Source organism: Neoarius graeffei, chromosome 8 (genome assembly GCF_027579695.1).
Source record: "Neoarius graeffei isolate fNeoGra1 chromosome 8, fNeoGra1.pri, whole genome shotgun sequence".
NCBI classification, from domain to species: Eukaryota; Metazoa; Chordata; class Actinopteri; order Siluriformes; family Ariidae; genus Neoarius; species Neoarius graeffei.
In genome coordinates, this window is record NC_083576.1 from 70,685,379 (window position 1) to 70,709,022 (window position 23,644).

Consider the following 23,644-nt stretch of genomic DNA (forward strand, 5'->3'; position numbering starts at 1 on the left):
GTGAAAAATGCTATTATAATAATAATAATATTCTTGAAAAATAAAGTTGAGTTCTTACCATCAAATACTTTTATTCCATATTTTGTTGCTTTTTTTTGGGGGGGGGGGGGTGTTATTTTCAAGTAAAGTTTTTATTTCGTCCTCAGTTGGTTCAGCAACACGCTCCACCATTTTGTTTTTCTCTACTCATGCCCTGTGTCTGAAATTGCTCCCTACTCACTATACAGGGCACTTATATTATATTTATTTATATTTTATATAAAAAAATATATTTTGTGTGTGTAATCTTTATCTGTTTTTTTTTTTACAAGTAAGGTAAGAGAGAAACGGCATTTCGATTCTCCTATATGTCCTGGATATATAGTGAATTGGCAATAAAGAATCTTTGAATCTTTAATATAATGAGGACGCCATTTTGTAGTGCTGTCTGAAACCTTTGTGAGGATTATTCCACCCTATATAGTGCACTCAAAGTATCCCACAATGCATCACGAAAAGTAGTGTCCAACTGATGGTCACTAACCAAACAATAAATCCCATCATGCATTACGGTCGCGCTGAAAGAAATCAAATTAAAAGTTTCAAATTTGATTTAATAAAAGGTAGCGGCAAAGAAGAAAGTATTCAGCCTTGATTTTAAAAACCCCTGAAAGATGCAGGTACTTTGTATTGATTAATGTGGGAAATGCGCTCAGTATAATATGGATCTCTCACACAAATACATGCATGTATTTATTATTTTGAAAACCCACCAGCCGACTGATCTGGCACGTTTTAATTGTGCGACAGTAATGACGTAAATACCGGCGCGACGGACTAGTGTCCGAAAGCGTTTTTTCATTTTACCAATGAGCTCACTATATAGTAATTCCCTATATAGGGAGTAGGGAGCAGTGAACGAATGAGCGATTTTGGACACAGGGACAGTATTATGAGCTGACAGCCTAGTCGCAGAGTAGCCAATCAAAGCGCGCGGCTGCTCATATCCAGTAAATGTAGATAAAGTAATTACTGATACGCCTCTTTCTAAATCCCATCACCTGCTGCACCATGCACATCAGCCAAGGCATGACAGAGGAATGGTGGATTACATTAGCGTGCACAGATAGCAGACAATCTTGTCAGGAATTAGGAACACACAGATAAGTCTCATCTCATTATCTCTAGCCGCTTTATCCTTCTACAGGGTCACAGGCAAGCTGGAGCCTATCCCAGCTGACTACGGGCGAAAGGCGGGGTACAGCCTGGACAAGTCGCCAGGTCATCACAGGGCTGACACATAGACACAGACAACCATTCACACTCACATTCACACCTACGGTCAATTTAGAGTCACCAGTTAACCTAACCTGCATGTCTTTGGACTGTGGGGGAAACCGGAGCACCCGGAGGAAACCCACGCGGACACGGGGAGAACATGCAAACTCCACACAGAAAGGCCCTCGCCAGCCACGGGGCTCGAACCCAGACCTGCTTGCTGTGAGGCAACAGCGCTAACCACTACACCACCGCGCCACCCCCACACAGGTAAGTGATTTAAAAAAAAAAAAACTGCAGAAGTTCTCCTGCTTATGACACACAGCCACCTGGTGGTTTTCAACAGATCAGGAGAAAATAAAAATTCTAATCAGACTCAAACCCATTTACATGTGACGTGAAGATCGAACTATACTAGTGCATCTCAAAATATTAGAATATTTCATTTCGAGTTTGAATAAAACAGTATGAACACAGTGTATCTCTCGGTCTAGTTCAGTACACACAACCACAATCATGGGGAAGACTGCTGACTTGACTGTTGTCCAGAAGATGATCACTGATGCCCTCCACAAGGAGGGTAAGCCACAAAAGGTCATTGCTGAAAAGGGTGGCTGGAAAAGGTGCACAAGCAACAGGGATGGCCGCAGTCTTGAGAGGATTGTCAAGAAAAGTTGATTCAAGAACTTGGGAGAGCTTCACAAGCAGTGGACTGAGGCTGGTGTCAGTGTATCAAGACCCATCACGAACAGACATCTTCAAGAAAGGGGATACGACTTTCGCATTCCTAATATCAAGCTACTCCTGAGCCAGAGACAATGTCAGAAGTGTCTTATCTGGGCTAAGGAGAGAAAGAAATGGACTGTTGCTCAGTGGTCCAAAGTCCTCTTTTCAGATGAAAGTACATTTTGCATTTAATTTGAAAATCACAGTTCTAGAGTCTGGAGGAAGAGTGGAGAGGCACAGAATCCAAGGTGTTTGAAGCCCAGTGTGAAGTTTCCACAGTCTGTGATGATTTGGGGTGCCATGTCATCTGCTGGTGTTGGTCCACTGTATTTTATCAAGTCCAAAGTCAACACAGCCATCTACCAGGAGATTTTAGAGCACTTCATGCTTCCATCTGCTGACGAGCTTTTTGGAGATGCTGATTTCCTTTTCCAGCAGGACTTCGCACCTACCCACAGTGCCAAAACTACTACCAAATGGTTTGCTGACCATGATATTACTGTGTTTGATTGGCCAGCCAACTTGCCTGACCTGAACCCCATAGAGAATCTATGGGGTATTGTCAAGAGGAAGATGAGAAACACCCGACCCAAAAATACAGATACGCTGAAGGCCACTATCAAAGCAACCTGGGCTTCAATAACACCTCAGCAGTGCCACAGACTGATCACCCCCATGCCACACCGCATTGATACGGTAATTCATGGTAAAGGAGCCCCAACCAAGTATTGAGTGTATAAATGAATATACTTTTCAGAAGTTGGACATTTCTGTATTGTAAATCCTTTTTTTGATTGATCTTAGGGAATATTCTAATAATTTGAGATACTGGATTTCTGATTTTCATGAGCTATAAGCCATAATCATAAAAATTAAAACAAAAAAGGCTTTAAATATTTCACTTTACATGTAATGAATATAGAATATATTAAAGTTTAACTTTTTGAATTAAATTATGAAAAAAAGGAACTTTTTCATGGTATTCTAATTTTTTGAGATGCACTAGTATAGCAAAAACATGTAGTACAAGCAGCACAAGCATGATATTTGACGTGGAGAACAATCACTTTTAATCTCGGCTATTAGGTTTCTGGGCAACTAAAACACAGGGCTGTGTAAGCACACTGGAGTTTTTACGTGCTTGGTGGTCTCGCTCATACATGTATAAATTGTCCGCTCGTGAAGTTAGAGTGATTTCTGTGGCTAAAGGCTTCTCTGCGTGTCTGACATGCTTGCGTTCAGCCGTTAGAGCCGTCTGATGCTATGCTTTGTGAGAGGATGTGGTGGCGATGCTGTGAGCTTGCCTGCAGCATATCTGCGGCCTCCTTGCGGCGCTGCGCCATGTCCTCTGATTCAGTGAGCAGATCATCCAGCAGGCCCGATTTATACAGCTGTCCCACCAGCTCACTCTGCAGACTGTCCTTCACATGGTTCACCAGAAAGTGCATCACTGCCTTCGGCACACTGAAGAACACACAGAGAGGGAGAGTGTTAGTGATGTTGTTCGTGGGTCATACTTGGTCTACATGGATGGAATACAAAACATGACAGAATTTGGTATTCTACGGAAGCCGAGAGAGGCCCTTCATATAATCCTTTTTTTTTTATTCACCTTGTTATTCCGAGATAACGACATAATTAATTCAGGATCTCGAGAAAACAACACAACTAATTCGAGATCTCGAGAAAACAAAACCGTTATTTCGAGATCTCGAGTAAACAGCTGAGAAATGGTTCATTCAGGTGCGCCAAGAGACTTGTGATCTGCTGACTTTGGGGCTATTTCTCATTCTGTATAGACGCAACTTTGGTCATTAGAATGTCTGGAATAATCGATCACCTAATAAGGCAATATTTTGATCAGGGGTTGACACAGGGAGAGATTGCATTAAGTCTTTTAATAAGGGATAATTTCAAAATTGGTCCGCGGCACCTCCGCAGAAGACTGGCCCGGCTTCGTCTCTACCGACGGAGATACAGTGATCCAGCTGAGATCATGAAATAATTTTGTTTTCTCGAGATCTCGAAATAATTTTGTTTTCTCGAGATCCTGAATTAATTATGTCGTTATCTCGGAATAACGGTTTTGTTTTCTCGAGATCTCGAATTAGTTGTGTTGTTTTCTCGAGATCCTGAATTAATTATATCGTTATCTCGGGATAACAAGGTGAATTAAAAAAAAAAAAAAAAGATTATATGAAGGGCCTCTCGTGGCTTCCGTAGAATTCTCTCCTTTTTTAATTTTAATTCACCAATTTATAATATTTACCTCACCCGGGACAGAGTCCACCAGGGGGCGAGGTATTGTTTTCGGTCAGGTTTCTTTTGTAAATGATATTATGGGAAAAACGACTTGACCAATCTTCATGAAGCTTTCAGGATAGATGGGAATTGGTCTCAAATAGACCCTCCAACATTTTGGGGGTCATCCGGTCAAGGTTTTTGTGGCTACTGCTTCATACAGACAGTGTTTCCCCTAGAAAATGTTTGAAGGTGCGGTGGCAAGACCTGCGCTCAGACGTCCCACCCCAGTACGAGGATAAAAACAGCCAACAACACAGAAGGCTATACATAGATTAATCCATCGGTCATGACTTTAGCCCACAACATGCCAGCACATAACTGTGCAGAATAAAATACTAAAACAGCCAACAGTACACAACAAAAGCACCTCGGTAGTAGGCTAACTCAACTTAAACAACTTGCTTGTATCAGTACCAATGCAGTATAGAAACACTGAAAACAGAGGAAGCAGTGCACTCGGCGATGCTAATAGAAGTAACCAATGATTTACCCTTAAAACTTCCCAAAGGCCTGCCTGCGTCTGTCATTGGCCTGCACGAACTCCTTTGCGACGGCTGTCATGTCAGTTTGTTCCAGAATGTCATGGTGAATATGGCAGTTCATCAAGTCATTCAGTCTCTTTTGTGTCATTGTGGATCGGAGGTATGATTTCAGTGGAAAACGAACGCTCTGCTGATGCCGAGGGCACGAAGGCCAAAAGCCAGGGCACCGAGGCCATAAAATAAAACAATGATTTTAAGTTCATGTCTATAATGAATTTAATTTAAGGACTAATGACTCTTCTGAGGAAGATTGGAGTCCCGGTCAAAACTATCAAGCAGGTAGAGAAACATCTATGTCTGAAGATAAGAAAATATTGAACACATCTAAACTTATCAATCCATCACTCACTTCAAAAATTGTAAAACTTATTAAACCTATATCCTCCCATAATTTTTGTTCAATTGACACCGAATGTGCAAGAGCATCTTCAGACTGTACTGCTATGCAGATTTTTGATTAATCAAAATTGAGCCTGAAGTTCATCAAAATGTTTGACTGTAAATGGAACATATACTAGCATGCAGGCTACTGATTAACCCATAAGAGCCCAGACCGATTTCTCAATCAAGGAAAATTATTGAGGAAATAAAATTAACTAAATAGACGACAAAGAAAACATTTCTGACCTTTTATTTTTTAAAATAGCACTTTCATGTCTCAAGATCTGAAATATTAAATTGCAAAGTTGCAGAACACTGCAACACTATTACACTGTTAACCCCAAAGTTCATTCTATGCAAACAGTTTGAGTAAATTCCACTTTTAAAGATGAGTTTTATTGCATTACTTAAACAGTATGAGTATATGAAGAGTATATGAGACAGTCACTGGGTTACTCATTTTTGTAATTTAAACAAACTAAAACTATCCTGTTTTACCTCAGGCCACAGTGCTGCCCTGCTGTGATCGGCTCAAAACTCAAGACAAGTTGAGTTGACGGCTACAGAGGAAGTTGCGCCATTTTCTAATTTACGCAGAGCAATTTAAGGTCTTTGCACTTTTTTATCAGCAAGCTAATTAGCATGTTAGCGGCTACAGTCGGTACTCGGCACGTTAAAAGTGGGTCAGCGTTGTAACGACATAACGCTACTGTACAAGCAATGCTTTTTTTTTTTTTTTTAAGATTTTTTTTGGGCTTTTTTCACCTTTATTGGATAGGACAGTGTAGAGATAGGACAGGAAATGAGTGGGAGAGAGAGAGAGACGGGGAGGGATCGGGAAATGACCTCGGGTCGGAATCGAACCCGGGTCCCCGGATTTATGGTATGGCGCCTTATCCACCTGAGCCACGACGCCCCCCAAGCAATGCTTATTTAACGGAAACAAACTTAAGCCCTATATGTTGAAATTCCTCTCTTATTCGTTCGTTAATTTATCACACAGTCTTACCTCAGTCAACTTCTTCCCTCCTTCTGTGAAAATTCAACGTCTCAGACGCGGACACAAGCGGGCGGGAGATGCGTTTGATTAAGTCTTCTGATTGGATGGTGATAGATTGGTGGGCAGGGGATGCATTTGATTAAGTCTCCTGATTGGCTGGCGATAGATTGGTGTCATTATAGCGCGTCGGAGCGGTTCATGCCAGGCTCGAGTCCGCTCAACGTCAAAAAATATTGGTTTAGCCTATTTTTTTAAAATAGGACTGCCGAGGGGTGCTACGGAATTCCTGAAGGTGCGGTGGCAAAAATCAAGGTGCGGCGGCCCGCCGCAGCCAATTGTACATAGCGGAAACCCTGTACAGAGGCAGTAGCCACTATGTCATCATGCTGTAAGAACGTAACAATCGCGCAGTATGGTGTGTTCTGATTGGCTGACAGCAGTACAGTGTGTTCTGATTGGCTGAGAGCAGAACAGAATCAGAACCATGTTTATTGGCCAAGTATGCTCTCTCACACAGAGTCAAACTCAAGGTCAAGGTCACCAAAAAGGTCAAAATCGTTTTTCATGATACAGTATCTTCCTCAGTCATCATAAGTACTACCGGCCCGGGTGAGGTTTGTTTTGCCTGGCAACACTTGTTTCTTCTTCAACTTGAAGCCTGAAGAATAACAAGCTCTCCTACAAATGGATGAATAATGGTCCATTAAATGACTAAAATTTACCCTAAATTTCAAATGACGATTTTTAAAAATATTTAATTCATTACAGGGAAACTAAATTGAGCGTGAAACTGGGACACACTCAGCGAGCACTGAATATGTAGCAGGTGTTCCTGCATCATAAAACACGAGCCAATCATGTTCCAATATGCAAATTATGACCAATTAAGTCTATTTAAATAGGGAATTGGGATGTGTAGAGTTGGGTTCATTTTCAATTTGCATATTCATAGAATCTGGCTTTCATAATAGGAATGTATTTGCAAGTCTACAGCATAAGGATTTTTTTAAGTTTCTTTTTCTTCGAATAAAAATGTACATTGTTCACACATCTTTTGGGTGATTAAATAATAAAAATAAATAAACTTTTCTTTTGGTGTAGTGGTTAGCGCTGTCGCCTCACAGCAAGAAGGTCCGGGTTCGAGCCCCGTGGCCGGCGAGGGCCTTTCTGTGCGGAGCTTGCATGTTCTCCCCGTGTCCGTGTGGGTTTCCTCCGGGTGCTCCGGTTTCCCCCACAGTCCAAAGACATGCAGGTTAGGTTAACTGGTGACTCTAAATTGACCGTAGGTGTGAATGTGAGTGTGAATGGTTGTTTGTCTCTATGTGTCAGCCCTGCAATGATCTGGTGACTTGTCCAGGGTGTACCCCGCCTTTCGCCCGTAGTCAGCTGGGATAGGCTCCAGCTTGCCCGCGACCCTGCACAGGATAAGCAGCTATGGATAATGGATGGAAACTTTTTTTCTATTCATTTTAGACAAATGATATGAAACCAGTGCACACATGTTGCGTTCACATTACCAGACTGAAGTGACACACATCTGATTTTTTTGCCTTCATCATCATGATGCATGGATGCAAACGGCACGCCTTTTGGCGGATGCCGCCTTTTTCAAGGCTGTCTGGGGGACTTGTGTGAATCGTGCAGATCCGATGAGGTTTTTTTTTTTTTTTTTTTTTTTGGGGGGGGGGGGGGGGGGGGGGGTTGGAGTGTCTGATTATAATTTCATCAAAGTAAATTCTGTATTAAAATTACTAAATAAGCAAATGCCGTTACAGTCCATGAAACATAGGAAGTACAAGTATGAGAAGAAAACAGTAAATCAGAAAGCTGCGCACGTAAAGCCAATTGGCTGCGCACCATTATCTGCTGCTGGCTGCACGCGCAAGGATTTCCATCAGTCCTACGCAAGTTACGTAATTGGCTTTACGTGCACAGCTTTCTGATTTACTGTTTTCTTCTCATACTTATACTTCCTACGTTTCATGGACTGTAACGGTATTTGCTTATTTAGTAATTTTAATACAGAATTTACTTTGATGAAATTATAATCAGACACTCCAACGCCCCCCCCCCCCTCCCAAAAAAAAAAAACCTCATCGGATCTGCACGATTCACACAAGTCCCCCAGACAGCCGTGAAAAAGGCGGCATCCGCCAAAAGGCATGCCGTTTGCATCCATGATGATGAGTCCCCTCAGGCATGCCAGATGAGGGACGCCACTCCTACCCATCCCTCGTACTGGCTTGTGCAACCCTAGCGGCTGCGTATTATTTTCAGATGTGTTCACATTACAGTTAGATACAAGTGACTTGTAATTATGAATGTGATCCATCAAAACAGGCAAATCCAATCTGAGCAAACAATTGGAATTGAACAAGACGACTTGTAATGCGAACATAGCAACAACCTACTGGACCGTGGTGAGTTTCCCAAAAGCCTCTTAACACTTAGGGTGTATTCAGACCAGGATAGTTCTATAGTTCACTTGCTTTGGTCCAAACCAAATGTTTTTTTCATTTTGGTGCGGTTCGCTTTCACACTACATTTTAGTAAGCAGACCAAAATCTGTCAGCAAAGCCACGCGCCCTGAGGTCGTTCAGCTATTGGTCAGAGACGACACGCGCACAAAGCGTTAAGTTCAAAAGTAGTCACGGAGGATGCGCTGATGAGCGCACATCATGTTGTGACAGTTCTGGCTCTTCACGCAAGTCGCTAGTACCGCCACTTTTTGAAAGAATGTCCCTGATTTTAACGTAGGTCTGACGGAGTTTCTTCACTTTTAGCCGACATTGTTCTGGGGAGCGCGTGAACCCCTTCTCCTTCATTTTCTCACTGAATACAGCAAACACGTCGGCATTTTTGTGTGTTCTCTCCAAAAGCTCAGATATGTGGACATCTGCCCATATATCCACAAGGGTACGCATTTCTTCCTCGGCCCACGTTTGCCCCCGACTCGTTTTTTGTACTCTGTAGTCTAGCCTACCACTGGTCTGAATGACTGAACGACTGTTGTAAGGTTCCCTTGACAACCGAAACAGTGTTTGCGCTTTGCGGTGGAGTGTCAAGACTCTGTTTCCCATAATGCTCGACAAACGACGGAAGCTCCCGAGGTACAAAAAAGCAAAATTGTCATATTAGGTCCGGTCTGCTTTCACACCTCCAAAAGATCCGCACCAGGGTTCCTTTGGTCCGGACCGAGTCCGACCTTGCAGCTCGGTCTCGGTCCGCTTGTTTGGTCCGGACCAGAGTTCGGTGGTTTGTATTCAGACCAACCCAAAAGGTCCGGACCAAGGGAAATTTGGTTCGTTTGGTCCGGACCAAACAACGTAGGTGTGAATACGCCCTAAGAGCATCTTAACTAGGAAAATGAGTGTTCATTGTGCTGCTTGCTCTACCATTTAACGATGATCTTTGTGCTACGATGCTTTTAGGAGACTCAGCACTGTACTGTACTTGTATGAAAACGAAGCATGCTTGTCTTGGACCCGTGCTTGTGTAGTGAGCTTGCAGGCCATCTGTACTGAACAGTGAGTACAGATTTAAGGCTCCGAGTGATGATAATACAGCCAGAGATCTGCTACCTGTCCTGTATGTTCTTGCGTACGATGAGGAAGTAGGATTTAATGAGCCTCTCGATGACCTCACAGTCCCTCTGCTCACGAGCTGAGAGTTTCCTGGCAACCGGTACAGGCTGATAAAGGTACAGCAAAAGCATATTATTACAAATGAGTTCTGACAAGCAGGTAATTTTAATAAATTATTTTTTTAAAAAAAACATTTGTATACCTGTCTAATTAGATTCGGACTAAGCAAATATCTTGGACACACTAAATTTCTCAGTAGTTAATCTGGTGCTGTTCAAGCTGGAACACTGGTGTTACTTTAGAGGAACATGCAGTGTGTGTATGGTTTAAATGCAGTAGTGGGGTCTGTGGTGTATGGTGTGTATGGACGCACCACATCCAGGAGGTTGACTGCATGGCCTTTCTGAGGGCTGGCTGGCAGAGGACCCTGCTGCTTCGACTTATCGTCTGGTTGACCCTCCTCGCCTTTTTTCAGCATGCCTCTCCAGGTCCCTGTGCCTGTTTCCTGATCACCCTGAGTGAACACACACACACACGAGGAATTTAATTGCAATACCTGCAATGAAGATGTGCTGAAATATCAGCCACTGAATATTTCTGACTTGAAAGTAGCCAAAAATGGGTTGGGATTTTCAGCCAAAACACACAAAAAAGCTGAATATTTGTACTAATTAGGTTTCCAGTTCTTCAGATTAAATACAACTTGTCTAAAAGGAACACTTCTGTCTTAGTGCTTAAAAATTTGTAGCTACTGTACGCTTATTCATCTGTTGCCAGATCAGCAGAGTTCCCATCATGACTGGGTCATTTTAATCAACTTCAATAGTCTTGGACTAAAAACTGATTGTAATGTTACATTTTGGAGCTGCTTTAGTGAACTGGGCCATGTGTCCAATCTGGCAACCCTGGATATGCTGCAGAGTGGCTATGTTCATGCATGGGTACACTTTCACATTTTCAAGCACAACGTGATCTGTAACCCACATGCAGAAACATTTTATGGCCTATGACAACATCCATACTGGCATGTACACTTTCAGATGAGTTTCACTGAAATGCATTCGAACGTTAAATAATATGTACTTACAGTGGTGCTTGAAAGTTTGCGAACCCTTTAGAATTTTCTATATTTCTGCATAAATATGACCTAAAACCTCATCAGATTTTCACACAAGTCTTAAAAGTAGATAAAGAGAACCCAGTTAAACAAACAAGACAAAAATATTATACCTGGTCATTTATTTATTGAGGAAAATGATCCAATATTACATATCTGTGAGTGGCAAAAGTAAGTGAACCTCTAGGATGAGCAGTTAATTTGAAGGTGAAATTAGAGTCAGGTGTTTTCAATCAATGGGATGACAATCAGGTGTGAGTGGGCACCCTGTTTTATTTAAAGAACAGGGATCTATCAAAGTCTGATCTTCACAACACGTTTGTGGAAGTGTATCATGGCACGAACAAAGGAGATTTCTGAGCATCTCAGAAAAAGCGTTGATGATGCTCATCAGGCTGGAAAAGGTTACAAAACCATCTCGAAAGAGTTTGGACTCCACCAATCCACAGTCAGACAGATTGTGTACAAATGGAGGAAATTCAAGACCATTGTTACCCTCCCCAGGAGTGGTCGACCAACAAAGATCACTCCAAGAGCAAGGCGTGTAATAGTCAGCGAGGTCACAAGGACCCCAGGGTAACTTCTAAGCAACTGAAGGCCTCTCTCACATTGGCTAATGTTAATGAGTCCACCATCAGGAGAACACTGAACAACAAATGGTGTGCGTGGCAGGGTTGCAAGGAGAAAACCACTGCTCTCCAAAAAGAACATTGCTGCTTGTCTGCAGTTTGCTAAAGATCATGTGGACAAGCCAGAAGGCTATTGGAAAAATGTTTTGTGGGTGGATGAGACCAAAATAGAATTTTTTGGTTTAAATGAGAAGCATTCTGTTTGGAGAAAGGAAAACACTGCATTCCAGCATAAGAACCTTATCCCATCTGTGAAACATGGTAGTGGTAGTATCATGGTTTGGGCCTGTTTTGCTGCATCTGGGCCAGGACGGCTTGCCATCATTGATGGAACAATGAATTCTGAATTATACCAGCAAATTCTAAAGGAAAATGTCAGGACATCTGTCCATGAACTGAATCTCAAGAGAAGGTGGGTCATGCAGCAAGACAACGACCCTAAACACACAAGTCGTTCTGCCAAAGAATGGTTAAAGAAGAATAAAGTTAATGTTTTGGAATGGCCAAGTCAGTCAAAATGTTGTGGAAGGACCTGAAGCCAGCAGTTCATGTGAGGAAACCCACCAACATCCCAGAGTTGAAGCTGTTCTGTACGGAGGAATGGGCTAAAATTCCTCCAAGCCGGTGTGCAGGACTGATCAACAGTTACCGCAAACGTTTAGTTGCAGTTATTGCTGCACAAGGGGGTCACACCAGATACTGAAAGCAAAGGTTCACATACTTTTGTCACTCACAGATATGGATCATTTTCCTCAATAAATAAATGACCAAGTAAAATATTTTTGTCTCATTTGTTTAACTGGGTTCTCTTTATCTACTTTTAGGACTTGTGTGAAAATCTGATGATGTTTTAGGTCGTATTTATGTACTGACTGAGTGGGAGGGTCGGACAGGAAAATATTTGGCTCAAGGTCATGCCAAATTACCTTTATCCAGCCCGACCTAACTCGGTCAATAAGCGTTTTATCATATGACCTTTTTAAACTAAAATACACAATGGAAAACGATGAACAACAGTGTGCGAAAAACGAACCAATCAATTTTTATTTGACTGACAGCCAACCATTTGTATGCTAAAATCACCTTTGCACAAGTCTGAATTCTATAAAATACAACTGACTTTACTGTTCTCTTAAAATGAAGAAAAATTTTAAGATAATTTGTAAAAGTCAGTTAGAACTTGGGTCAGCTGAATATTTCACGAAAAGGAAGACAACGTCTCAGGTTCGGAGTCTAAATTTCCTTTGCTCTTCGCTTGTATGTAGAAACTACATAGCGAGCTGTCTAAGTCCTTAGAGCGGATGACTTGCGTCTCTTTCCTCCTTAACTTCAGCAAGAAATCTTTTGAAAACGTCCATGTCGTACTTATTTTTTAAAACGGCGTTCTCTTGTTGCTGTTCTTGTATAAACAAGTGAATTTCTTCGCTCGAAAGCACCCGTTTTTCATTTTCTTTGACAATTTCAAGCTTGTTCAATTAGGTCAGTTTCTGGTCAATCATCTGGATAATAAAATTCACTTCCACCTTGCTTAGTTGTGTTGCTCATTTTTCAAAGTAACAATTTGGAGCAAAAATGAAAATGGTGGACGCGAGGGAAACGGGTCTAGAGCCGCATACGGCTTTTTCCGGACCAGATTTAAAAATCCATATCTGCCCGGTCACATGACTTGTCCCAACGGTTTTATTAAAAGTGCATGCGTGGGTCCATACGGGTCATATGATAAACAAATTGATGCAAATCAGCTAAAACATTCTGGCACCGATTTTCTTTTACAACAAGTAAACAAAGCAGACATTCTACAACCCTTGAGCATTAGACAAGCACTGTGGACTTTCAGTCAGAAAGACAGGTCCATACACCCAAGACATACAGCAAGAGAGAAATTCATGAAGATGCCAACACTCCTACATGGCAACAGCAGCTCTTGGAAGCAAACTAAACTAAACTGACTACAGACACAGGAGTCTGTGGTCTCAAAGACATTCAGACCTGTAAGCACAGCAGTGTATAATGTGACCCTTCACGTTTTATACCTGCATAAAGAAAAATAAAAACTCTACACAAACTAAAAACAACAAGCTTATAAAACAATTCTGTATCTTAGTGTGGCTCGCTGCTCACTGTATGCAACACATACAACCCCTGGCAAAAAATATGGAATCACTACTCCTGGAGGATGTTAATTCAGCTGTTTTACTTTATAGCACAAAAAAAAAAAAAAATCACAGATCTCATCTCATGTCATTATCTGTAGCTGCTTTATCCTGTTCTACAGGGTCGCAGGCAAGCTGGAGCCTATCCCAGCTGACTACGGGCGAGAGGCGGGGTACACCCTGGACAAGTCACCAGGTCATCACAGGGCTGACACATAGGCCAAGTTTACATTAGACCGTATCTGTCTCGTTTTCTTCGCGGATGCACTGTCCGTTTACATTAAAACGCCTGGAAACGGGAATCCGCCAGCGTCCACGTATTCAATCTAGATCGTGTCTGGTCCGGTGCTGTGTAAACATTGAGAATACGCGGATACGCTGTGCTGAGCTCTAGCTGGCGTCGTCATTGAACAACGTCACTGTGACATCCACCTTCCTGATTCGCTGGCGTTGGTCACGTGACGCGACTGCTGAAAAACGGCGCAGACTTCCGCCTTGTATCACCTTTCATTAAAGAGTATAAAAGTATGAAAATACTGCAAATACTGATGCAAATACTGCCCATTGTGTAGTTATGATTGTCTTTAGGCTTGCCGTCCTTCCACTTGCAAGTGGTAAGTGATATGCGCTGGGATCACTCAGTCCCGAATCACACTTCACTCGCGCGCTCTGTGAGCTGCGCAGGGCCGGAGTGCGCACCCTCCAGAGGGCACTCGCTGTTCAGGGCGGAGTGATTTGGAGTGCAGGATGCCTGCGGAGCCGAGCGTATCCGTGTACTGGTGTTGCTGTGTGCACGCGAATCGTGTATTGGTGTTGCTGTGTGCACACTAATCGTTTTAAAAACGTTAATCTGATGATCCGCTGATACGGTCTAATGTAAACCCCACCATAGACACAGACAACCATTCACACTCACATTCACACCTACGGTCAATTTAGAGTCACCAGTTAACCTAACCTGCATGTCTTTGGACTGTGGGGGGAAACCGGAGCACCCGGAGGAAACCCACGCGGACACGGGGAGAACATGCAAACTCCGCACAGAAAGGCCCTCGCCGGCCACGGGGCTCGAACCCAGAACCTTCTTGCTGTGAGGCAACAGCGCTAACCACTACACCACCGTGCCGCCAAAATCACAGATATGACACAAAATTATTTAATTTAACAGCTGAACATTCTGGCTTTGTAAAATATACCTCAAAAAATTCAATTAATTTTTTGTAATTAATGGCACATTTTTTTCAAGATCAAGTAGAAGAAGAAAAAATTATGGAATCACTCAATGATGAGGAAAAAATTATGGAATCATAAATAAAAAATAAAAAAAATCACAATTAGTACTTTGCTGTACCTCCTCTGGCTTTTATGACAGCTTGAATTCTTTGAGGCGTGTACTTCACTAATGAAAAACAATATTCTTTATCAGTCAGGTTCCAACTTTCTCGTATAAGAGTTGACAGATCAGCTTTGCAGGATGAAGTGGACTTTTTTTTTCCAATTTCTACCATATATTTTCAATTGGATTGAGATCCAGACTGTTTGCTGGCCATGCCATTGAGCTGATTTGCCTTTCCTGAAGAAAAGTTTTAAGGCTCTTTGCTCTGTAGCAAGATGCATTATCATCCTGAAAAATGACTTCATCACCACCAAAAGTACTTTTGATTGATGGAATGAGAAAAGTGTCCAAAATTTCAATGCACACCTGTGCATTTGTAGAGGTAATGACTGCCATCTGCCCAGGTCCTTTACCTGACATCCAACCCCATATCATCAATGACTGTGGAAATTTGCTTGTTTTCTTCAGGCAGTCATCTTTATGTTTCACTGGAACGGCACCAAACAAAAAGTTCCAGCATCATCTCCTCGGCCAATGCAGATTCATCATTCATCACTGAATATAACTGTCATCCAATCACCCACAGTCCACGACTCCTTCTCTTTAACCCCTCTGTAACCTTGTTTTCTTCTGTTTAGGTGTTAATGATGGTTAACGTTCGGCTTTTCTGTATGTAAATCCCATTTCCTTCCGCCGATTTCTTACATTTTGGTCACAAACATTGACTCCTGTTTCTGCCCATTTGTTTTTCATTTCTTTTCTTGTGCATTGTCTATTTTCAAGGCATCTTGCTTTGAGTTTCCTGTCCTGACGCTTTGATCTACCTGTATGTTTCCCTTTTACAACCTTCCCATTTTGTTTGTACTTGCTCCAAATTTTAGACACAGCTGACTGGAAACAACCAACATCTTTTACCGCACTCCGTGTTGAATTACCTTCTTAAAGGAGTTTTATAATCCTTTCCATTGTTTCAACTGACAGCTCTCTTGTTGGGGCCATGTTTTCTGTCAATCAGCCAAGTGCAACAGCTCATTCAGGTCTACAAGCAGTCTCTTTTAACTGCAGACTCATTTGCACATTTAGGCCAAGTTTACATTAGACCGTACCTGTCTCGTTTTCTTCGTGGATGCACTGTCTGTTTACATTAAAACGCCTGGAAACGGGAATCCGCCAGGGTCCACGTATTCAATCTAGATCGTGTCTGGTCCGGTGCTGTGTAAACATTGAGAATACGCGGATACGCTGTGCTGAGCTCTAGCTGGCGTCGTCATTGGACAACGTCACTGTGACATCCACCTTCCTGATTCGCTGGCGTTGGTCATGTGACACGACTGCTGAAAAACGGCGCGGACTTCCGCCTTGTATCACCTTTCATTAAAGAGTATAAAAGTATGAAAATACTGCAAATACTGATGCAAATACTGCCCATTGTGTAGTTATGATTGTCTTTAGGCTTGCCATCCTTCCACTTGCAAGTGGTAAGTGACGCGCATGCCCGACATGCACTGAGATCACACACACAGCGGCTCAGTCCCAAATCACTGCTTGTGTGCTTCACTTGCGCGCTCTGTGAGCTGCGCAGGGCCGGAGTGCGCACCCTCCAGAGGGCACTCGCTAGGGATGTCCCGATCCGATCACGTGATCGGAAATCGGGCCCGATCACATGGTTTCAGACTCGATCGGAATCGGGCATTGCCTCCCGATCAGGGATCGGATATATATCTATATAATATATTCTCATTTTTAACACATCAATAGCTATGCGTTGGCACAGAGTGAGACCAGACCTCGTCTCAACACAGCAACATCAACGCGTGCGGCATGACATCACTTTGTAGCGGAGACGCTATTGGTTATTGGCTGCCTGCTGCCGGCAAAGTTGAACACGGAAGCAGTTCGAAGCGGAAAGCAAAGCATGAGATCATTTTTTTTTTCGTTGGATGACAAAAGAAACGGGCTCAAACCTGAAAGGGTAGAAATGCTTGTTTTCATCAAGAAAAACGTTCATTTCCTTAATTGAAATTACTGTACACCACTGTGAGATGCGTTCTGAAAAGCAAATTACCGGCACTGCGGCACTTTTTTTTTTTTATTTGTTTACATTCCTGCCAGGTATTTTAAGGTTTTTTTTTAAATTTGTTATTTACTGTTCAAACTGCCTCACGTAAGTGCTCTGTTTGCTAACGAAGTTGTTGGATGTTAAAATAAGGTGTTAAATAAAAAAAATGAGGAACATCCTGAATCCGTTTCTTTCCTCGTCTTTATTTTTTATGGATTATAAGAAGTATCGGATCGGGACTCGGTATCGGCAGATACTCAAAATCAAATGATCGGTATCGGATCGGAGGGCAAAAAAACCTGATCGGGACATCCCTAGCACTCGCTGTTCAGGGCGGAGTGATTTGGAGCGCAGGATGCCTGCGGAGCCAAGCGTATCCGTGTATTGGCGTTGCTGTGTGCACGCAAATCGTGTATTGGTGTTGCTGTGTGCACACTAATCGTTTCAAAAACGTTAATCTGATGATCCGCTGATACGGTCTAATGTAAACCCCACCTTAGGCTTGTGCGGATATTTGTTTTAGAAATGCAAGTTATAGCTTGATTCCATAATTTTTTCTTCTACTTGATCTTTAAAAAAAATGTGCCATTAATTACAACAATTTCATATAATTTTTTGAGGTATATTTTACAAAGCCAGAATGTTCAGCTGTTAAATAAAACAATTTTGTGTCATGTCTCTGATTTGGTTTTTTTGCTACAAAGTAAAACAGCTGAATGAACATCCTCCAAGAGTAGTGATTCCATATTTTTTGCCAGGGGTTGTACACTCGGAGAAATCACCAACGGAAACAATCAGCATGCAAACGCACATCATACCTGAAGAGAACACACTCAAAGACGAGCATTCCTTTATCAGGACAACAACAAGATACTCTGATAACTAGAATCTCTTTCCGAGAAACAAGCTTAGCAGAAGTTGAGGTCATGGGAGTCAGAAGGTTTCACAAACAGTGCAGTACTGGGGGTATTAGAGCCATGCCATGCGCACACAACCATCGTGCGCCACACACCTTAGCGACATCACCCTCAGTTGAGGCCTGATCGCTGGGGGGCAGAGACTGGCCACCGGGACCCTTCAGAGTCTACAGAAAGAAAGCAAGATGAGGACCGAGCCGCTTGCTGATCAGAATCAGCCCTTTATAGAAGAGAAAAAGCTGCGTGTTTCTTTCAGTGCACAAAGTGTATGTATGCATGAAAGAAGAGCATAAGGAAAAGAAATGTGTTCGTGAATGGGAGAAAAGAGCCAGATTTCAACCCCCTACCTTGTCTCGTGGCACAGCCGAGGGGAGGTCTCTCATTCTATTACGCCTCTGTTCCTGCACAGATTACAGCAGAACGAAGTGTTTGGTAACATGGTGAGTAAGATTTCTGCTCTAAGAGATTAGACTGGCAGGTTTAGATGGGAAACGCCATGTACTGTCTGAGCTCAGGGTTGTGGTTTTACGGTCACTGAAGAACGCCACCACAGTGTAGAGCCGTCATCATTAGGTTTACTTTTTACATTTCTGTACATGTGAGTCAAACAGAGCTCTTATTAATGAAAGGGCTCTGTGTTCAGTGAAACACAGACAATATTTTGTAGTCGTGTAGTGATCCACCTCATTCATAATTCAATTCATGATTTGATATTTTTGAAGAAAAAAAATTAAATCAAGAAAATTTTATTACAAAAAAAAAAGCAACATTTTCCTATTTTTGTCAACTTAAATATTCCTTTCGTTCAATTTAAAAAAAAAAAAAAAACACCCCACCCTACTTTTGGCTAATTTTCTTATTAACCAACAATAATTATTTACCCATGCTTGTAAAGATCGGAATAAAATAACCTATTAACTACAACATTCCTTTAAAAAAAAAAGTTAACAATTAGGGCTTTTAAGAAACTTTCAAACATTTATACTACCTCCATAATGCCTCTGCTGCTGGACTTTTTTTTTTTCATATGCTTTTAATATATTCATCTCATCTCATTATCTGTAGCCGCTTTATCCTGTTCTACAGGGTCGCAGGCAAGCTGGAGCCTATCCCAGCTGACTACGGGCGAAAGGCGGGGTACACCCTGGACAAGTCGCCAGGTCATCACAGGGCTGACACATAGACACAGACAACCATTCACACTCACATTCACACCTACGCTCAATTTAGAGTCACCAGTTAACCTAACCTGCATGTCTTTGGACTGTGGGGGAAACCGGAGCACCCAGAGGAAACCCACGCGGACACGGGGAGAACATGCAAACTCCACACGGAAAGGCCCTCACCGGCCACGGGACTCGAACCCGGACCTTCTTGCTGTGAGGCAACAGCGCTAACCACTACACCACCGTGCCGCCTAATATATTTGTATATGTAAATAATTTATTTATCCAGAAGTTGTCTAAAGACTTAATTTATCTAGAAGTTCTCTCTTTTTTTCTATTCTATTCTCTGTTTATCCTGTAATGATGCTACTGGAATTTTAATTTCCCTGAGGGAACCCTCCCAAAGGGATCAATAAAGTTCTATCTAATCTAATCTAATCTAGTTCTCTTTTTTTAATCTTTCAGCAGTCTGTAAAAAGAAAGCTCTGATTTCTTGCTAAATCTATTTGTAGTCAATTGCACAACATCTCTTTCCCATCTTAGATCTGTATTTTTTTTTTTTTTGCATGTTTTCAAACTTTAGACCTGTGTTACTTCTGCTTATGCAGAAGTCATGTGCATTCCTTTTATTGTACATTATTGCACCCTCTACTGTCTAAACAACACAATTACAGCTACAAAAAAAAACCCTAAGATTACATAATCTGATAATACTCACGATTCATCTTTTGATAGTCATGAATTCATATTGCGATTTTCATTGCACAATACATTCTCGCACGCATCCAGAATTATGGTTTCAGATGAGTAAAAGCAACAGAAATTACTGATTCATACCAAATTCATTACAGTCATGGAGTTCATCTCTAAGCACTTAAATTTCACAAATCTAGCTTGAATAAAAATTTACATAATGATATGGTCACAATATTTTCACAAAAATGATATGGTCTGTTTTTATTGTGGTACAACATGGTCAAACTAGCAAACTGGAGAAGCGGAAAAATGATCCGACCTCTATGTTGTTGTTCATGAGTCCACAGGCATCAGCAAAGTCTGGATGTTTGGTGTTGATGTACGCCAACTCGATAGCTACCAAGTTGTGAACCTGCAACAGAATTACGTCCTGAGTGACACAGCCAGCCTGTGTAGAGTGAAGGTACAGTAAATGAATGAACTATAGTGAGTCGCACCATCTCATTGGTGACAGGAAGCCTTTTCCTCAGCAGAGACGTGACTACTTCTACTATGGCATCATGGAGCTTCGGAAAGCGGAGCAACTCCTGAAAACAAAAGTTCCTTTTTCAAGTACCATGCTGCAGTATGGAGAAGGACAAGCAGACATCTGATAAACGACAGATGTGTTCTGTTCCAACTAGCTTTTTTTTGAGAGAGAGAATTGCAGAAAAGCTCCAGATAAAAAAAAAAAAAAAAAAAAAAAGAGAGAGAAACCTGGGTGCTGTAGTTACTGCAGTGCTGGATGATTCGCTGCATCTCTTCGTGTACAAGCTCCACACAGCGCAGGCTGGGCTCCTCCAAACGCTTCACCTGTCTCTTCACCAGCAGCTCAAACGACACCTCGGGCACAAACAGAGCAGGACGTGGACCCTGCAGGCAAACAAGTGCTACATCACCCTGCTGTCCTCACAAGATCTTCCAAAGCTGACTACGATACCCAGGAACCTTTGCATAAAGATATCTGATCCAACAGTAGGCCAGGTTCTAAACAGGCTCTGTACTTTAGTGTAGTACAAAAGAAACTGCATTACTGCCTTGTCGGGACTTCATTTCATGGCAGTATTGCAAAGGAGTTTTTCAAAAAGGAATCCTTAGTACATCTACAACACATTAAAAAATAAATAAATAAATAAATAAATAAATAAAAGAAACTCCACATTAAAGGAACAGTCCACCGTACTTCCATAATGAAATATGCTCTTATCTGAATTGAGACGAGCTGCTCCGTACCTCTCCGAGGTTTGCGCGACCTCCCAGTCAGTCAGACGCGCTGTCACTCCTGTTAGCAATGTAGCTAGGCTCAGCATGGCCAATGGTATTTTTTGGGACTGTAGTTAGATGCGACCAAACTCTTGCGCGTTTTTCCTGTTTACATAGGTTTATATGACCAGTGATATGAAACAAGTTCAGTTACACAAATTGAAACGTAGCGATTTTCTATGCTATGGAAAGTCCTCACTATAATGACAGGCGTACTAACACCTTCTGCGCGCTTCGGCAGCGCACTGATATCTGAGCTCCGTATCAATGCACTGCCGAAGCGCGCAAAAGGTGTTAGTACGCCTGTCATTATAGTGCGCACTTTCCATAGCATAGAAAATCGCTACGTTTCAATTTGTGTAACTGAACTTGTTTCATATCACTGGTCATATAAACCTATGTAAACAGGAAAACGCGGAAGAGTTTGGTCGCATCTAACTACAGCCCCAAAAAATACCATTGGCCACACTGAGCCTAGCTACATTGCTAACAGGAGTGACAGCGCGTCTGACTGCGTCTGACTGACTGGGAGGTCGCGCAAAGCTCGGAGAGGTACGGAGCAGCTCGTCTCAATTCAGATAAGAGCATATTTCATTATGGAAGTACGGTGGACTGTTCCTTTAAAGTGCATATTCTGGACCAATTTCTTTTTTCTTTTTTTTTTTAATATGAAAGAATGTCCCTTTACACACTCATCCAGAAGGGTAATTTTGCACAAGGCCATCTGTCTACAGCAGAAAAAAATAAAATAACAAAACGTGTCTGGAAAAATCCCAAGGGAGTCTGGAGCCAGATTCGTGACGTCACCTGCGGAAGCTCCAGCAGGCTGCGCGAGCTTTGCACGGTTTCAGTGCACAGCCTGTGTAGACCAAGCGCTCCCATTTCTCTCTCATTGTCCGGTCTTTTGGGAAGCGATGAGTACTAATCCCATCAAGATTGGTGTTGCTACACCCTCCTACGATACATCTGTTAACCATTTTAATAATTACGCGATAACGTTGAAGAAATTTGCAGAAAACCACCAGGTCGTTTTCTCAAACAAACCAGCGCTGATGTAGGATTCAGAAGGAGGCTTCCCGCACGCGACGTCATGAAAATCAATGTTTGCCGGGAAATCCAAATGCCAGGTTTTTTCAGAGGCGGACCAATTCGCCTCAAATGGCTTGATTTCAACTGAATTTTTCTGGTATTGCGCAAGGTAAAAAAAATTGCACAAAGTGTGACAGATATTTGACCAAAGTTTAATATAAAAACAGGAGAATTACATTGACCTCGCTCCTGAATTTACCCGTGATATGCACTTTAAAATGTTCGATGTGTTTTTAATTGAGACTTGGAAAATCACCGTGGCATTTCTGATAGCTGTGAGCACATCTATGGTCGTAAGTCCACCAAGAGGATCGACTGACTCCAGCGTCCTACCAAACGTTTCATGGAAAATATAGCAAATCCTGGCACCACCACACCTGAAACAGAAGCAAAGGATAAACACATGCTTACAGGCAGCACTGCTTAACTGCCTGGTAACACAGACCATAACAGCAATAATGAAGCAGTGTAGAAAATGTCACTGTGTGGGGGGGAAAAAAAAAGATAATTGGAATAGCTCAGCAGAGTACAGCTTAAGATTATAAACAACAATCCGAGCTCATTCTATTTCATTTCTTCACTGAATCAAGTTCACTCTTACAGTATGTTTAAAAAAATAAAAAATACACACAGTTCAGCAGTCTCGATGTATTTGGCTGTTCCCTCGATAGTGTTGCAGTACTCTGCGGCAAACTTGGTGATGAGCTGCAGCAAGGTGGCGCTTTTGTCCTCCACAGGCTCGCCGTAGCTGCTGAGCAGAGACTGATACTGAGCGGCAAGGACGTTGATGCGCGTCTTCAGCTCTGGCAGACAATCCCGAATGTGGTGCATCAACAACCTGAGACAGAGATGATGTTTAACATAGTGAAGGAGAAAACACACATTTAAAAAAAAAAAAAAAAAGTGAAATGGAGAAAGCTGGCCCGTTGTACTGAGCTAGAAATTTAAACAAGGAAACAAATTTAAGGAGCAGTTTGTAATTTTAGAGCCCTCTGCTGTCCGAGAGGCAAAACGTCAACATGAAAGCTCGCCATTTTGTAGTGCTGTATGAATGCATAGTGAGAATTACTACACCCTATATAGTGCACTCAAAGTATCCCACAATGCATCATGAAAAGCAGCGTACAGTACAACCGAGTGTCACTAACCAAGCAATATATACCATCATGCACTGCGGTCATGCTGAAAGAAAAACAAGACGACGGAGTCATCTATATCCCCCGCCCTATATACCAAGCTTCAAGATATTATTTGTCACATTTTTCAAGTTCTGCTGCAGAAAACCAACCCTTCCTCTTTACACTGACCTCAGCAACCCATGGCATAAACCCACCGGACCTTTGGTCCAGGTGAGCTAAAAATTAAAATTTCTCACATTTCTTAGTG

At 42.1% G+C, this 23,644-nt stretch overlaps 1 protein-coding gene across 3 annotated transcripts in view; it reads right to left on the reverse strand.

Moving 5' to 3' along the window:
• dnm1l (dynamin 1-like) overlaps positions 1–23,644 on the reverse strand; it is a 46,210-nt gene that overhangs the window by 1,534 nt on the left and 21,032 nt on the right. For 2 of the 3 annotated variants that reach the window (XM_060928165.1, XM_060928164.1), the window contains 10 exons: positions 22,890–23,096; positions 22,515–22,635; positions 20,624–20,779; positions 20,365–20,454; positions 20,187–20,279; positions 18,353–18,406; positions 18,101–18,172; positions 10,168–10,308; positions 9,792–9,901; positions 3,288–3,447 (listed from right to left, as the gene is read on the reverse strand). In XM_060928165.1, the coding sequence (XP_060784148.1) occupies positions 3,288–3,447; positions 9,792–9,901; positions 10,168–10,308; positions 18,101–18,172; positions 18,353–18,406; positions 20,187–20,279; positions 20,365–20,454; positions 20,624–20,779; positions 22,515–22,635; positions 22,890–23,096 (1,204 nt within the window). The remainder of the gene's footprint in view (positions 1–3,287; positions 3,448–9,791; positions 9,902–10,167; positions 10,309–18,100; positions 18,173–18,352; positions 18,407–20,186; positions 20,280–20,364; positions 20,455–20,623; positions 20,780–22,514; positions 22,636–22,889; positions 23,097–23,644) is intronic. The other variant, XM_060928166.1, reaches the window with a different exon arrangement.